This window comes from Heteronotia binoei, chromosome 5 (assembly GCF_032191835.1).
Source record: "Heteronotia binoei isolate CCM8104 ecotype False Entrance Well chromosome 5, APGP_CSIRO_Hbin_v1, whole genome shotgun sequence".
Taxonomy (NCBI): domain Eukaryota; kingdom Metazoa; phylum Chordata; class Lepidosauria; order Squamata; family Gekkonidae; genus Heteronotia; species Heteronotia binoei.
In genome coordinates, this window is record NC_083227.1 from 57,636,814 (window position 1) to 57,654,637 (window position 17,824).

The 17,824-nt window shown below is 48.2% G+C and overlaps 1 protein-coding gene across 5 annotated transcripts in view; it reads left to right on the top strand.

Annotated features, from left to right (window-relative positions):
- Window positions 1–8,523: 8,523 nt before the first annotated feature.
- The window catches only part of MITF (melanocyte inducing transcription factor), a 191,040-nt gene continuing 181,739 nt past the window's right edge, over window positions 8,524–17,824 (top strand). For 3 of the 5 annotated variants that reach the window (XM_060239528.1, XM_060239529.1, XM_060239533.1), the window contains exon 1: window positions 8,649–8,807. In XM_060239528.1, the coding sequence (XP_060095511.1) occupies window positions 8,704–8,807 (104 nt within the window). In that variant the 5' untranslated portion in view covers window positions 8,649–8,703. Of the gene's footprint in view, window positions 8,808–17,824 lie in introns of all 5 variants that reach the window. The other 2 variants (XM_060239531.1, XM_060239532.1) reach the window with 1 other exon arrangement.

Below are 17,824 nucleotides of genomic sequence, written 5' to 3' on the forward strand. Positions count from 1 at the left end.
CAGGGGTTACTACCCGGTGCTTGACCAGGGTGGTCAGGCCCGGCTGGTCGGAGAATACCGTCGGGCACTCGGCCAGGACCTTCTGCAGCTCCTGTCGCTGGCTGGGGGTGAGAGCGGCGTCCAACACCGGGCCTCCCCCGGCGCCCCCCGCGGTCGTCCAGGGCAGGGTTCCGTCCGGGAGCTCGCCCGGATCTTCGGCCACGAGCCCCTGCTCCGGCCGCGCCTCCCGCCGCACCCAGGCCTTTAGGCTGTTCACATGGAGGGTCTTCCTTAGGCGAGCCCGAGGCCCGCACTGGACCTCGTACGTCAGGGGACCCAGGACTCGGGTGATTTGGAAGGGTCCCCGCCACGGGACGTTCTGCGTTGGACGGGCCCTCCCCGGGGTCGCTGTCCTCTGTCTCCCCAGCGGGGGCGGCGTCATCATAACCGGCCCCGGCAGGCTGGCCTGGTCGGCCGGGGTTGGCTGCTTCCACTACGTCGCCAAAACGCGGAGCGTCCCACCCGAGCAGTATTGGGTAGGGCAGGCTGCTTACTTTGGCGACCGGCACGCTCCAGTAGCGGCCTAAGTATTTCAGTGGGATGGACACCACCGGGCTTCTTTCGATGTGCCCATGGACGCACCGGATGGCGGCGGTGCGGATGACAGGCAGCGGGGCGGGCACCAAGTGGGCTCGTATCATAGACAGCGAGCTACCGTTGTCGACCATGGCCTGCAGTTGCCGCCCTCCCAAGGACACCGGGATCGTCCAGGGGGGGGGGCGAGCCCCCGCCTCAGCTGTCTGCCAGGACTCTTCCCAGCTCACGTCGCACTCCATCAGGGGGCACTCGCGTTTGAGATGGCCCCACTGGCCACAGGTGAAGCAGGGCCCTATGTCTCCTGCTGGACGGCGGGTCTCCGGCGGCGGGTGCCCCTCCTTCTCCCCCTCGCGGCCTCCGGGGCGTAGACCAAGTCCGGGTAGCGCCGGGCGTGCTCCGGGCCTCCACCACCCCGGCGTGGCATGGGCCGGCGGCGTCCGCGCCCGCCCCCCCGGTCTCCGGCGCCGGGCGCCCTCCCGGGTGTCGCTCCTGGGGCGGCCCGTCCGCCGGGTGGGGGCAAGCCCTTCCCTGGCTTGCCGCCCTCTGCGCGGAAGGGCAGGCCGCGGTGGTCGGCGGCCTGAAAGTTCTCCCACAGCTCCTGGACCTCGCTGAGACGGGTTGGCTTCCAGCAGGCCACCCAATGGCGGGTACGCGGCGGCAGCACCTGCAGCAGCTGCTCCACTACCACCAGCTCCACGATGCGCCGCCCGTCGCTGGTGGTGGGGTTGAGCCACCGGGTGGCGGCATCCTTGAGGGTCGCTATTGCTGAGCGTGGTCGCGTCTCCCCCGTAGGCAGCCAGGAACGCAGCTTCTGGCGGTGGGCCTCAGGCGTGATCTCCAGGCGGTCCAGGATGGCGGCCTTGAGCGCTGTATAGTCCGCCGCCTGAGCCCGCTCCAGGGCCTTCATGGCAGCTTGGGCCTCCCCGGTCAGGTAGGGTCCCAAAATAAAGGCCCACTGCTCTCTGGGCCAATGAGCGGCCTCAGCCACTCACTCAAACGCTTTCAGGTATGCCTCGACATCGTCCTCCGCCCCCAGCTTCGTTAGAGGGGGCCAGGGGCTCCTCCCGGCGCCGAATGGTGTTGGCCCCGCCGGCTCCGGGCGGGCGAGGAGCGCCTGGTGAAGATCCCGCACGAGGGTGGCTTGGGCCGCCGTCTGCTGCTGGGTGACCTCCCGTAGGAGCTGCGCCTGGTGGTCTGCGAGCCACTGCCCAAACTGGGCCAAATCCACGGGGGTGGGGTTAGTGTCCATGGCGGCGGTCCGCCCCACGTGTATCACGGAGTCCTCACTTGACTCGTCCGTCGACGACTCGCTGGACTCCGGCTCAATGGTTGGGGTCGCCACTCGGCTTGAGTGCCACCCGGGCGGGGCCGGAATATGGGGGCGTGGTCGTCCTAGGCTCGGGAGAGTGCCCGCCTCCTCCACCACGTTGTCAGGTCTTTGGTGCCCCTCCCGGTCCCCCGGCGTTGCCGTTGCCCCACCCGGGCACTCTGGGGCGTTCCCCGGAGGTCTCAGAAACAGGGGGGTGGGCACTGGGTTACTTCACCGCAGGCCCCCGTTCCCTCCTGGCTGTGCTATGGCTCCCGTCCCTCTCTCTCGCGAGGCAGCCTCTTTGCGCATCAGCCAGCTCTCCTCAGCGACCTCCTCCCTCCCTCCTTTTATGCTTCCCGACCCATCCTCCCCCCTCCCAGGACCTGCCCCTCTCTGGCTCCTCCCCCCTTCAAAGCCCCAGACGCCCAGGAGAGGTGCGTCGGGGCCGGGCTGACTGGGCGTGCCTCGGGCGTCCCAGCCCTCAGCGGCGTGCTGCAAGGGAGCGTCTCGTGCTGCGACGAGCTGAATGGCTCTCCCTCTTGCTCTCCGGCGTCTTGCCCCGGCCAGACCTCACGGACTCGAAGCCGGGCTCGCCGTCTGGGAGGCGTCGCTCGGGTGGCTGCTTTCGCCCCGTCAGTCGAGGTGAGGGGTGGGGCCTCCACAGGGGCTTGGAGAGGTGGGGGGGGGCTCTTGGGGCGATGCCGGGGGCTTGGAGCGGCTGGCAGGCGCCGGGGGGTCTCCTCCGCGCAGTCCCTGCCCGGGCTGGGCGGGACAAACAGATTATAAGAATACCAAATTCAGGTCTGAGTATTGTTGGTGTGGGTTCAACTTGGGGGAGGGGGAAATATCAAAGGAAATAAACATGTAAAAATTGGAGACTGATGTCTGTGTCATTAAGTTTCTTAATTGTGAGGAGTAATACATTAGAGTCTGTTGTAATGTTCCATTGGTCTCCTCTAAAGCATGGGTTAAGATAACGACATTTTTCTTAGAACACAGTTGGAGTCTACTCAGTTCAAATACTAACACAAAAGTACATTAGAATACAGTGGATGTATACCTTCAGGGATTTTTTTTGAGCAGGAACGCACAGGAACGCAATTCCGACTGGCTTGGTGCCAGGGAGTGTGGCCTAATATGCAAATCAGCTCATGCTAGGCTTTTTCTACAAAAAGGCCTGTGTGAAATAATGGTGACATCAGGGGGTGTGACCTAACATGCAAATGAGTTCAAGTATGGGTTAAACTAACATTCTTTTCTTAGAGTAGTTTTGTCAGAGAGATTTCTACTTTGATATATTGCATAATATCACAGGCATTATTCTGAAACACTATTTCAAAAGAGAAATATGCAGGAATACAGTGGCTGTATAGCTCTACTTGACAAGAATGGGTTTAGCATATGTAATGAGAAAAGAAACCAATAGCCCTGTTCAGTCCCAGGGAGGTGTTTGTTCCGAGTTTCATAATACACCTTGTAATTCTGCAGTTTCCTTGTCCATTGTGTTCTTGAAGTTCCTTTGCAGTAAAACAGCTATTCTGAGGCCACCCATGGAATGTTCTGGCGGGTTGAAGTGTTCTCCAACAGGTTTCTCAGTTCTGTCATTCCTGATGTCAGATTTGTGTCCATTTATCCTTTGGTGTAGAATTTGTCCTGTTTGTCCTATGTAGAGAACTGAAGGACATTGTTGGCATTTAATGGCATATACAGTGTTGGAAGATGAGCAAGTGAATGAGCCTGAGATGGTGTAATTAATTGTTAGGTCCAGTGATTGTGTCGGCATTTGGGTTTATTGCAAGCTCTGGTCCCAGTGTTCATGCTCAAAAGAGATGTCATATTATGGTAGGTGAGGAGTTGTTTGAGATTGGGGGTTGTCTGTGTGCAAGAAAAGGTTTGCCCCCCCCCCCAGTACTCGTGAAAGAGAGCTGTCACTGTCCAATAGAAGTTGTAAGTCATTGATGATGCATGAACTATTTTGAGCTGAGAGTTGTGTGTGACTACTAGTTGTGTTCAAAGTTGTAAAGAAAGATGGAATGGTTATTAGCTGTCCTCATGGTTTTATCACAGAGAAACAACAGTTTTGTTCTTGGACAGTGTGTGTGTATGGATTTTTTTTTTTTTTAGCAGGAATGCACAGGAACACACAGGAATACCTCATACTGACTCAGATGATTGGTCTTTTCCCAGCTTAAAATGGGTCCAGAAAATCAGTGTCTCCTAAGAACCCCTGAAGGAGCAACCCACTCAAGCACTGAGAATTGAAGATTGAAAACTGGCAAGACGTTTTCCACCATCATAGGGTCCAGGGAGAGTCCCCCCCCCAAACATGTATAATGTTTTTGTTGAATGGCACAACTCATGATCTCAAGGAAGCATTTACCTATCCTGTTACCTCCTCAGCCAGTTCCCTTGGCAGCCTTTATTGGCCAGTGGTGTCTACTCTGACCTGCAGCAGCTCTCCAAGTTTTCATGCAGAGAAAGCTTTTCCCAGCATCTGCTACGTGAACTCCTTTTAACCAGGGCTGCTTATCCATTAGTCACAGTAGGCACAGTGCATAGGGCCCATGATACTTTTAGGCCCCCACAGAATGGTTTCATTTATTTTAAAATCAGAAGGGGGGGGGGAGAACTTTTAAGGTCAAAGAAAACATTTTAATTTTTTTTCTCGCATCAGAAAAAAACAGAATGTTAGGGCTCATGAAAATTTATTAAATTTTGCATAAAACAAAAAAGTTGATGTATTTAAAGTTATATCAAAAATAAATTTTAATATTAATATTATGGTGGAAAGAGCCCACAAAGGCAAAAGTGCCTAGGGCTCATAAAGTCATGATGCTTTTAACTGGAGCCAAATTGTAACGGGTTTGTACTGGTTGTGTCCATGCCTAACAGCCATTCTTGCTTGGTTTTATTGCCCCACATTTAAGGTCATGCTTGCAACCAGTTACTCAGAAGCAATTCTGCAAATATTCATCTTCCCAATCAGCTGGTGTCAGGTCAGGAGATGTGCAGTTTGGTGTCTTGTCTGTAGCTCTGTTTTCAGCCTTTGTCTGCAACACTCTAAGGGTGTAGGTGGTACTGGTGAGCTGGGAATAGCCAATTGAAGTTCACCTGCTGAATCAGGACTGGAGGGTGTGGGTGGCTCTGCACCAGCTGTTGACTGTGAATCCTGACAAGCCTGTAGCTCATTTTCCTGCTGGTCAGCTTCGGTTAACTCTTCTCCTGAGGAGTCCTTTTCTCTGTGGAGTCCTCACTATTGCTGAGCTCTAGCTGACACATGATAGTGTTAAAAGGAGACCAGCAAAGGTGGTTTTCCAGTGGTCTGGAAAACAAATGGGGTCATTAAGACAGTGGTATGGTCTTTTGCAAAATGGCTAGCATTTTTTTGGGGGGGTTGGGGGGGCTGGAGAACACACTTGAACATTATGGCTTCTATCCTAAGCAAAATCTGATGTTTTCCTCCAGCCTACGGAGCCATCCTCCACTGGAGGTGACTGTTCTGCCAAGGGGAGAGCCTCTTCAGTTGGAGGAAGTCCTCAGGATGGAGAAAGCTTCAGACTTTGCAGAGCAAACTTGTAGGAAACAACCCAGGCTTGCTCAATATCTGAAAGGCTTTTGACCTTCCATCCTATGCCAATTCCTGTCATATTGTTGGTTGTCTAAAAGTGGGAACCCTGAAAGCATGACTGACCTTGTGCTTCTTCTTTTTCCCTCCTTTGCTGTCACATGGGAAGAGTGCCTTGTAATGTGCCACCCACACAGGCTCTTCTTCCCACGCAAGCACAGTGGTGGGGGGGAAGGGGGAGACCAAGCATGAGTCATTTGTGTTGGTGCTCTTCCCGGGTTGCTCTGCTTCTATGTTACTGTAGAAGTGAGTAGGAGGTAATGGGAGGCCTTATCCTGTTGTAAACATTCTGGCTACCCCATCCTTTTAATTCCTCCTCCAGATTCCCACTCCTGTTTCATAAATGGTTACTCTCCCTCCCCTTAGTTTTGCATCAACATGATAATAAAACATCATATAAAACCTAATTTAAAATGCTTTAAAAGGGAATATCAGTCATGATAGAGACAAGCAGGGCTGCCTTTTTTCGGGGGTTATGCGTTCCATTCTACCTGTTCTAGGGATTCTTTTAACATCTTGCTCATTTGACTGCTATTCACTTTGGAGAAGTCAGGATTTCAGCAGAAGCACAGAGACCAGAAGCTGAGGGAACATAATTTGCTTACAAACCATTCTCAGTCAGCACTGTCATAATGTGTCTGTTAACTATGGACTTGCAAGCTGTTAAACACTGAATCATCGCCCATCATTATATTATTGTGACAGCGCAGCATTGTTATGTCAGTGTCTCATAACACTGGAGAAGGCATCATGATGCAATCACAAACCCCAGAGGAGGTACCTTCTTCACCTAGTGGTGAAGACATCACCTTCAGCCTAAAATGCATGACTTAACTTAGTGAACTTCCTACCACAAGAGATAATATTAATAGAGGTTTATAACAATCAGTGGCTTTGAAAAGGGGCTGGACAAATTCACTGGACAGATCTCTCAGTGGCTATTTTTTTTTAATGCCAGTTGGTTGAGGGGGCAACAACAATAGGGAGATGCTTTGGCTTCTGTTCCCCTGCTTGCAGGCCATCCAGGGCATTTGGTTGGTCACCGTGGAAACAAGATTCTGGTCAGGGTCCAGCAGAGCTCTTCTTATGTTCTCATCTTTCTCTTCCAAAACAGGCGACGTTTGCGGGTATTCATTCGCTTGTATGGGACGAAATAAAGAGGCATACTTGGAAGACTGAGGCTGTCCCATGCTCTTGGCAACTGTGTGTAACCAAAGGTTGCCGACTCTGCCTTGGGAAATTCCAGGAGATTTGGGGACGGAGCCTGTGGGGGGGGGGCAGCGTTCAGGGTGGGAGGGAGCTCAGTGAGTATGTGCTTTCATGGGGTCTACCCTTTGATGCTGCCGTTTCCTCCAGGAGAACTGATCTCTCTGGTTTAGAGATCAGGAGTAGTTCCAGGCCTCAATTGGAGGATGACAGCCTACCTCAGCTTGTGAGTCTCAGGCCTGTATCCATCTGCATAGTCCTAGCCTGGATTCTGTATCTCCTTTACAACTGTGATGGAACTGTGATGGAATATTAGGAACTGGGTTTTGTATGCCTTTACTTCTAAATATATCAAAAGACGTTTGTTACACCGACAGCACAATAGTGCTACGTGGCTGGTGCTTCTCATGGTACAGGTGGAAAACTGTGGCTGGGTGGACGTGAGTACCCCGAGTGGCAAGGATGATTTTCATTGATTTGAAACATCTTTTAAAGATCTTGAGTTTTGCAAAGGGGAGCAGGGTTTTGGCCACTGTTTTGTGTGTGATCAGAAATTGAAGGAAGCAGAGAACTGATAAAATTCTTCAGATCTGTCATCAGGATGACCAACACCCCAGATTAGTGAGTAAGGTATTACATGTGAATTAAGGTAAATTACTGCCTAGGAAATGGTGACCAGTACTGAGGGGGTGGCTGAAATGCAAATTTTGTGTATGCATGGAGTGAGGAATTCAAATCTTGTCATTGACTTGAATGTGTGATTATTATCAATTAATCCAAAACAACAACAAAAAGAGGAGTGATCCTGTGATCTGTTAAATATGTCAAAGTTCCCCAGGTTCATAGAAGCTTGAGATCTATTTTCAGCCACTGGAATTATGCTTCAAATCAGTCCTATCAGAAAAGCATTGCCTATGCCTTCATATGGAGCTAGGTAGCCCTTCTGTCCTGGGGTTGGCCAGCTTTCTAAACTGAGCTTGGAAAAGAAAGTCATAATGGACTTTTCTGAAGCAAGTGCTGTGCAGACCACCAGTCTGAATTACTAGATGGCCTTAAGCAAGTTGCTCTTTTTCAGTATCAGTGTTCCCTTCTGTAACATGGAGATAATATTGGCATACCTTACTATACCTGTTGCAGGGATTACAGAAAAGCAACATATGTTGGCTTGTTTTACAGGGATGTTGTAAGAATTACAACAAGAGCCAGGTGCTCATTATGCTGAAAGCACTTTACAAATGCTCTTATTAATTTGATTCAGAGAGCCCCAGCACTTTAGCCACGGGACCTGTTTTCTATGAGGATGATGCAGTGACTGGAGGAAAAGAAAATTTACTTCTGAGTTCTAAGCACACCCGGGATTTTTTTTTAATTTAAAAAAAGATAATTTAGTTACAAAGGTGTGGGTTTCTCTGATCACGTGCAAAGTGCAGTCACCAGACAACCACTAAGAAGGATTTCGTCGTTTCAGTCTCCCTGCAAAGTCTGATTTCTCCCAGCAACAGTCGTGGTTTCAACCATGATGGAGCGCTGCCGTCCAGCCAGGATTCCGGCCCGCGCCGATATACCCTTGGCAAGGGGCTCCTGCTGACATTGACAGGACACACGCTGCTGCCTCTCCACGCCCCGCCCATTCCTTACGTCACGGACGCGTCGCTCTATGGGAGTCGTAGTGCGACGGCTACGACATTTGCGAGAGGACCGGGCCTCGGTGGACTACAACTCCCAGGAAGCCCCGAGAGGAGGGTGTGCGCGAGGAGGAGGGCATTGGAGAGCTGGCAATAGGCACCGCACAGTCAAGCCAGGGCTTCGGCGGCGGCGAGAGTAGCGGTAGAAGACCCGGGCGCAAAGGCGAACTGCGTGAGGGCGCCGGGCAGGCTGCGCTTGTGGGTTTGTGTGTGAGTGAGGGGGAGGGGACGTTGTGTTGCCTTTTCCTTCCCCTCCCCTTTCTCTTTGGTGCCCGGCGGCAGCGGGGGACGGAGAGAGGGACATGCAGGCGGAATCGGGGATCGTGCCGGACTTCGAGGTGGCCGAAGAGTTTCACGAGGAGCCGAAGACCTACTATGAGCTGAAAAGCCAGCCCCTGCACAACAGGTGAGGGCAGAGCCGCGCCGCCCTCGCCCTCCCCCTCTCCTCGCGCCCTTTTCGTCCCTAAATTGCACCGGCTAATCTGGCATACCCCCCCCCCCCCCTTGCGTTTATACTCGCCGGTGCGGATACGGAGTGGAAAATACACACTGCTGCCACCTGCTCTGGGTGGGAGTGCGCCGCCTTGAGCATCTCTTGGACGCTCTGTTTACCCCTCGAGAGTTCTTGATTTGTACGGGGGGGGGGGGGGGGCTTTGATCCGCGTGTCAGGTTTTTAGTCCGCCCCCTTTTCCATCCCTCTCCCTTTGCCTTTCCCCTCTCTTTCTGCGGACTCTTTCCATATGCAACTTTTCTTCCTCTTTCCTTCTTGCCCTTCCTTTACCCCTCTCATTTTCTTTCTCTCTACGTATTTTTCACTGTTCCCCTACCACTCCCGTTTATTTCCTCGCCTTTCAATTCTTCCCATTGTATTCATTCTTTATCCCCCCCCCCCCATTGACTAGAACAGGGACGGCCAAACTTGCTGAACATAAGAGCCACATAGAATAAACAACAGATGTTTGAGAGCCGCAAGACAGGAAGGCCGAAATAGAAATAGATGGGGAGAGGGAGGGAGAGGTGGAAAGAAAGTGACTTTAATTTTAAGTGCACTCTCCAAGGCGCAGCTGGCTTGGCTTTGAGAAGTGGTTTAAAGAGACAAATACCTTCTCCAAACTGGCTGATGGGGCAGTGGGGGCTTCAAGAGCCATACAATATGTTTGAAAGAGCTGCAGTTTGGCCACCCCTGGACTAGAACCTCCGATTTTGGACCCCCTCCAAGTTCCTGGTGCCAAAGGAGCCCCCACCCCCTTCTCCTTTTCTGCTTTGCATACTCTTGGGGGGTGAGGAGGTTGAGTCCTTTACTGTCCAGTGGGAAATGTCCCTGTATTGTCGCCTTGGCTGTTTTTGCACACACACACCCTTCCGCGGGGCTTGCACGTGCTTCATTGCTTGTGCCGGGTCTAGGTGTAGATGGGCTGGCACGGATATGCCCTCCGCCATAGAGGAGAACGTTTGACAGGCTGGGCTGTGAGGTGCCAGAAGTGTGCCTGGCAAAGCAGAGCGTCAGCAGCTTGTAGAGTTGGCTTTCCCACAAAGGTGGATTATTTATTTGTCCAGCCGAGTGGCCCTTTGAAAGGGAGTGGGAGAGAGAAGAGGGGAATGTTACAGAAGAAGAAGGGGGGTGGGGCGCAGCAGGCCATGTATTGGGTGTTTACTTTGTGTCCTGCTGAATCAGGCTGTTTGTAAAGAAAAAAAAGTTTTAAATATGTATATATTGAAAGGAAACATCCTTTGCAGTTGAAATGATAAAGGCAGCCGTTTAGTGAGTGGCTCCTGCCATAATAGCAGTTTTGTTTAGCGTGTGTTACAGTTTGGGCGAGGGAGGAGGGACCAAGGCCCTGTGGCTGCTATTATGTAAAGGGCATTGTTGGCTATTCTCACCAGAGGCATTATTTGGCCTTGGCTGGGAGTTACAGACTTCCACTAATAGTTAAATGTGTATGAAACAGAGAGAGAGAGAACTGTTCATCTTTTTGTTTGGGGAACGTGCTGGGCAGGCAGGTCGTGTTTTGGCTCATGGGGTGTCTATAATGTGGAATTGTTTGGTGTCTCCTCCCACAAGAGTGGTCCTGTCGATGAATAAATGCACTCATTTTGGTGAACAGGCAAGGATCTGAAAGGGTTCAGATGGGCAAGCCTGTGTTATATTAGAGCTCCGAGCTAGAGAGATGGGACTAAAAAGCTTTATTTGTGCTATGTGAATGCTATTACTGCCAGATAGATATACTGTGCACTTTCATTGTTGACAAACAAGACTTCGAAGTGCTCAAGAGCCAGCAAGGCAGAATGGTTAGAGAGTGTTTGACTAGTGGACCACAGAGTCCACAAGAAGCCTGCTGCTGGACCTTTGGTGGAATCACATTCTCATAACCTGTCCTATTGTACATGGTTGTTGTGAGGATAAGATGGAGGACGGGATAAATATGTATATGACTTTGAGCTCCTTGGAGCAAGGCTGGGATGAAAATGAGATAGAGATACAGGGCCCATGCCTTTAGGGGCCCTAGGCCAGCTCCCCCCCTCAGTTTCCCCCCTGCTTGCAGCCCTCCCAGCCTGCATGTGCAGCCGCAACTGATGTGCTCTTTGCCTGACATGTCTGGTGTGGCTGCTGCTGGCATCATTGCCAAGTTTCCTTCTCTCTGCCTCTCCCTCATAGCTTTGTCAAAGGGACTTTTGAGAAGGTGCCTGCAGGCTGCAGCAAGGACCACAGGTGGTGGGGTGGCTGCTCCAACTCAGATAATTTGCGAGGTTGCCCCCCAAGATTTTGACTGCCGAGGAGCTTCCTCATGGTTTAATCCTGCCCTGTAGAGATAGGTACCTGACCATTTGACTTTTCTAATTGTGAGTCTGTAGTCAGGGTATAGTCTACAGAGAGCCAGTTTGGTGTAGCAGTTAAGTGTGTGGACTCTTATCTGGGAAAACTGGGTTTGATTCCCCACTCCTCCACTTGCACCTGCTAGCATGGCCTTGGATCAGCCATAGCTCTAGCAGAGGTTGTCCTTGAAAGGGCAGCTGCTGTGAGAGCCCTCTCCAGCCCCACCCACCTCACAGGGTGTCTGTTGTGGGGGAGGAAGGTAAAGGAGATTGTGAGCCGCTCTGAGACTCTTCGGAGTGGAGGGCGGGATATAAATCCAATATCTTCTTCTTCTTCTTCAGTATAAAACTGTATTCAGATTGTTTAGGTATTCTATATGACTGCTTAATTAGCAGGAAACGTGTGTGTGTGTGGTTTATTCTCCAGTTTGGTAATCTACCTGAAAATAAACACACTTGTCACTCTATATGTGAATGTGAAGCATGATTTATTTCACTAGCCTTGATAACTAAAAGGAATCTCCATATCCAGAACCAGTAAACCTCTGAATGCCAATGCCAAGGTAACATTTGGGGAAGCCTTGGCCCCTGTCCACTTTGTTGGCTTTCCAGAACAACTGGTTGGCCATTGCGTATAACAGATTGCTGGATTAGATGGACGCCACTGGGCTGATTCAGTAGGGTACCTCTTATCAGGGGTCGTTTTGTAGAAAAAAAGGTGGTGGAGCTCATCCATGGATTGTTATGCAGCTGCACCTACTATTCCATGGACAAGGAGGTGGAACTCTCAGAAAGGTTCAGGAGTTGTGCTCCTGTGAGCTCCCACTGAATCTGAGGCTCTTATGTTAAAGAGTATGTGCTGAAATTTCATGAGGGGGAAGATACGGTTGGTTGTATGATTGCATAATTTCATAATTTGGTCTGTATTTATTTGCTTTGTGTGTCATGAAAGGGTAGGAAGAGCAGAGGGCCAATAATGTGCCTGGCCTCAGAGTATGAAAAATCTAACTGTGCCACTAGGGCAAAGGCTGAGGTTTCACAGAACTAATGTAGCAGCCAGGTTGACTGTCCCAGGTCTCGGTCTGTTGGCCTTGTAATTGTAATGACCTTCAGCTTGGTAAGTCTGCAAAACTTTCTTTTCCTGTATTGACATCCAAAAAGTGATTTGAACCCGGTGTGTATTTTATACATGAAATAACAAAACCTTATGGTACAGTGTTGTAGAACATAATAGTAATTCTTTGATGATATATTCCTTCTTGTCAAGCAGTATCTGTATCTGATTGGAAGGCAGGCCAAGTTACAATGTCTTATTTGTGATGAGCAAGTCTTTTGAAATATAACTCTTTATTTTGATTTTGGAAACACATTCAAAAATATTTTTAATTGCACTGAAAACATTATGCACGTCAGAGTCAATGCAAGTACTTAATTGGACAGACATCAATTGGATTCTACTGTGAATTATCCCCAGGAATTGTAAAGTTTGTGTGTATTTTAAAAAGCTACACAGGCCATGATGTGAAGTTCAGGTCTGTGTTTTTTCAAGAGTAGAATCTTAGCGCATAAATGGATTTTTCATTAGGCAGGGGCTAACAGCAATGTTGGAGAGTGACCAGATGGTGAAGTGCTCAGTCTTCAAATATGGTGAGGATGAAATTGAAATATGAGGAACCTGGAGAGAGAAAGTCTTGAAGAAATGGAAGAATGAGCCAAACAAGGAGAGGCATTAACATCCTATCACAATCCTACTGTGGTGCCAGCTGTGGAAAGCTGGGGATCAGCATAACAACACATGTTAGTCCTGACTGAGGAGATTGGAGTAGCGTACACAATTCACTCCCATTTCACTTTATTCTCAGAACAGTCCTGTGAGGTAGGCTAGGCTAAGGCTTCTTTCATGCATTGTTGGATAATGCATTCTCAATACACTATAGCAATTGTTAACAGCTGTTTCACCCAGGAAGATCCAGTCACAAACAATTGCTAGAGTGAACTGAGAATGCATTATCAACAGAAAGCAGCCCGGGAATGAGTGTTTGGTTTCATGGCTGACTGAGTGGGTATCAATCTACTTTCAGTGAGAGAACATCACACTTAATAATGAATTAGTAGAGTAACAAATACTGGTGAAAGACTGATGAAAGGTGATTAACCATAGCTGGTGGAGGTGGGTAGCCCCTGCTAATGTTGGCACTAAAAGCAGTGCAGTATAGTCAGAATCTTATGCTTGATTATACTTTGAAGGTGGAATGGGAGGAGATGAGAGATTTTGTTTTTCAGTTGGATTCTATGGTGAATTTTCATTTTTTCTGTGTCTCTTTGGGCTTGGACTGTGGTCTGAGGGCATATTGGATATTAAGTCCTATGCCATACCTAAATGCCATCCTATTTTGAGGCCTGTGCCAATGGAATTATGCCAGCAGTCAGGATAAACCAGTTTATTCCAAGTTCTCCATCACCTAAAATCCTTTATGCTGGTATATTTTTGAGATCTTTCACTACAAGGGGACTTGTATGACATCCTGTAGAGATGCCAGCCTCTAGGTAGGACCTGGGGATCCCCTGTAGTTACAGCCTCTCCAGACTACAGAGATCAGTTCCTTTGGAGAAAATGGATGTTTTGGAGGGTGGATTCTACAGCATTGTACTCAGTGAGGTCGTTGTCCTCCCCAGGCTCCGTTAATGTATTTCTAGGAGTTCCCCAACTTGATCAGGCAACCCTATTGCCCACCCACTTGCTAGAAGCCAGGGAGGGATCTGGCAACCATATACATGTCTTTCTCATCCTGTTCAAGTGAAAAATAGGATTATGTTGCAAGTAGTCAGTAGCGCTGAGAATGAAGATTTAAAAGCAAGAACAGGGCTTTTTTTTGAGCAGGAATACATGCAGTTCCAGCTGTCTTGATATTGAGAGTGTGGCCTTATAGGCAAATGAGTTCTTGCTGGTTTTTTTCTACCAAAAAAGCCCTGAAAAAAACTAATTGTAGCAGAAGGTAACAAACATGGGTCAAGGTGGTATGGTACTGTAATGCAGAAGGTGGATTTAAAAGAAATTCAGGAATTGCTTGTGGAAGGAATCATGTACATGTTGAATGTAAACATGGTATTATACATACCTTGGAAACAGGAAAAAGTTGTGTTATAGAAATTTTGGGAGACAGACAGGAAAAAATCTCTTTTGGAAAGACATTGTTGGGCAGTAAATCATCATCTACTTTGAAACTGAAGATTGTGGAAGACTGCACTGTGGGAGCAGATGAACAATAAAGAGGAGATAGGAAACCCCCACTTATTGAAAGTACAAAAGAGAATGGTGAATATTTTAGAGGCTGAGATTTGGAACAAAACAATTTGGGAGGGGGGGGCGGGAATTGAACCTAGAACAGACAGAACCAAAAAAACCCAGGTTATGATTATTTCTTACTAATTTGAGAATAGCCATCATTGGTACTCATACGCTTGACCCAACTGGATTGTTGTGTTAAGAGGATTTGTTTACACAATAATATTTTACGGTCCCTTTCTAACCAGAGTTACCTCCTTCTAAGCCCACTGAAGTCAATGGCACTGCTAGTCTTGTCTGGGTAGTGGAGACAAGCTCTTGAGTAAGAACTTCTTGCTAATAGTTTGAAGTACCCTTTTGTCAGAATAATAGTTGAATAGTTCTTTACTCAGTCACAACTCTCACAATGCAACATCATGTTGCTGAATGCTGTGACTGTTGTAAACAAGAGTTGAAGATTAGGGTTGTGGGCACAGCTTCAAGTAGGGCTGAGTTTGGAAGAAGGAGCCATCATATGTTGATAGCAGCAGGGAGAACTTTCTAGTTGTGGACTAAAGCTTTGGAAAGCAGCAGTCAAGTTCTGTTAAGAGATTGCATGCCATTATTATGAAGCAAGAGCTTTCTCTATACTGAATCTAGTGCAATTGGTCCTATGTTGAAAATTTCCTGAGGATAACATGGGAAAGCCCTCTAAGGGCTGAGAAGGCAAGTAATAAACTCATTGTTATTGGAATGTCCCCAGATGTAGTACAGCATCAGTATTGTGGTCTCTGATTTAGTTGATGGTCACCATAGAACGGGGTGGCCAAACGTGCTTAACATAAGAACCACAAAGAATAAATGTCTGATGGTTGAGAGCCATAAGACATGAACATCAGATGTCTGAGAGCTGCAGGAAGGAAGAAAGGAAGAAAAATAGATGGGGGCTGGAGGGAGAGATGGAAAGAAAGCAACTTTGACTTTAAATGTTTTTTTTTTCAAACTGCCTGCTGGCTTAGCTTGGAGAAGTGATTTAAAGACAAAAATGCCTTCTCCAATCTGACTGATGGGACAGTGGGGGCTTTGAGAGCCACACAATATGTGTGAAAGAGCCACACGTGACTCCCAAGCCACAGTTTGGCCACCCCTGCCATAGAACTTATTTATTTCATCACTGTTAGTCCCTTGGAAGTCAAATACGTTACACTTGCTTCTTAGCCCCCCATCCTGGCTTCTAACTTCTAGCACAGCTTGAACGCAGAAGTGCTCCTGATTTATGCGCTGCACCCATTCCTTATCCATTTCACTCTTGGAACATGCCAGCTTTCTTAGTAATTAAGAAGTTTTCATAGCAGAAGAGCAATTCTGGTGACAAGAAAAGAAACTTGTTTCTGTCTGCAGCCAGAATCAGATGGCAAATAGTTAACACTGGCATAGCTTCTGGAGAATGGTGCTTTGTTTGAGAGCGCCAGCTGATTTCCAGCTGTCCAATTGCATAGCTCCACTCAGGTATGGAAACCTCTGTGCTTGTTATTAAGTGCTCCAAAGATTGTTTGCAACACTTTTATATATTTGAGATCTTGCTTAGTCTAAAATCTGACTCTCTCTGCTCTCCCAGAAGCACTCTTTATCAGTGATGGGTTGCTGACAGTTTTACCGCACCAGTTAGAATGCTTGTAAAGATTCCATTACCTCACTCAAGTGTAGCCAGAGCTAAGGAGACTTGCAGATAGGCTGGCCTATTTTTTTTAACCCTGTTGTGTATGGCTATAATGATTACAGTCTTTGCCCTTAAAAAGTATTGTTAGAAATCATTCATACTCTGGAAGACTCTGCAGATGAGTTTAGATAAATGAAGCTGGTTTTGCAGCAAATACTAGCTCTAAAGCTAGCCTCTTTTTGAAGCTCTTTGTAATTGTAATAATTAAGATAAATGTAATATGATTAAATTTGCTTTAATTATATTGGGGTTCTCAGTGGTCTATTATCTGCTTACTGTAGGTAACATAGTATTTTTCAAATCAGTGTGATTCACCTCCCCCCCCCCCAAAAAAAAAAAAAAGGATCTTCATATGTTGCAGACTCTTGTATAGTTCTGCTCTGCCATTTGTTCAGGCTACTGTTTATATCTGTTCCAGTTGTGCAAGAAGTGGAAAATATCCTTTATTTAGAACAGGTCACATGTGCTTATATTGAGGAACAGAGCTTCAGTGTAACAAGCTGTGTTTTAGAGGAACAGAAGTGAAATTTCAGAAAATGATACCTTTAACTGAGAAACATCAGCCACCTTATAACTAAAGCATATCCTTGTACTTAAATATAATCAATAGCAGGAGGATCGTTGCTCTTACCTGGGTGGCTCAGGTTATCCAGATCTCATCAGATCTTGGAAGCTAAGCAGGTTCAGCCTTGGATAGTACTTGGGTGGGAGACCACCAAGGAAGTCCAGGGTTGCTACGCAGAGGCAGGCAATGGCAAACCACCTCTGAATGTCTTGTTCCTTGAAAACCCTACAGGATCTTCAGAAGTCCTCTGCAACTTGGCAACACTTCCCACCATCAGGAGGATGGTTTAACGGAGAACCTTCAACACATTAACCTGACTTCATGGCTCACTCTAGATACAGCACCAAATTAAATGGTTTTAGCTTTTAAGGTGCCACTGATCTTCTGGGTTTTTTTATTTTGCTACATGAACGGGCCTTGTGCTCAGGGGCCTCCCCCACCATGCATATGACTCAGTTTGTGATTGGGATGAAACTACGGCTTGTTGCAAATGCAGAAGTGACTAAATAAGCCATGACTGAGAGGGAGCACACCATCCTGAGGGTTTCCAAGGTTCTTCTCATAACAACAATCTCTAGTTCATCATCCTCTATGCATGCAAGCCATAAATATAGGCGGTTAAGTAATAGAGCTGAAAGGCACCCACATTCTTCAATACATCTGGGCTTTTCCTTTAAAAATGTTTACTTTGCAGCAGCTCCCTGTTTTGAATCCAGGGATTCAGAAAGCACTCATGAAAGCTTTTCTTCAGTCTCTGCAAGTAAGACATCAGTATTAATAGGCAGTGTCCCCCCCTTTTCCTTCGGTGCAATTGGCAATGATGGACAGAACAAGATGAGGGTGTAGTATGGTTGAGGCAGGAGGCAACACCATCTACGGATGGTGTGGCAGTTGGTCCCCTTTCTCGAATGCGACGACTTGGCAACTGTGATCCATGCTACAGTCACCTCAAGGCTGGATTACTGTAATGCCCTCTACATGGGGCTGTCCTTGTCCCAAAGCCAGCATCTCCAGCTAGTGTAGAATGCTGCCGTCAGGCTGTTAATGGGAGTTCCTTT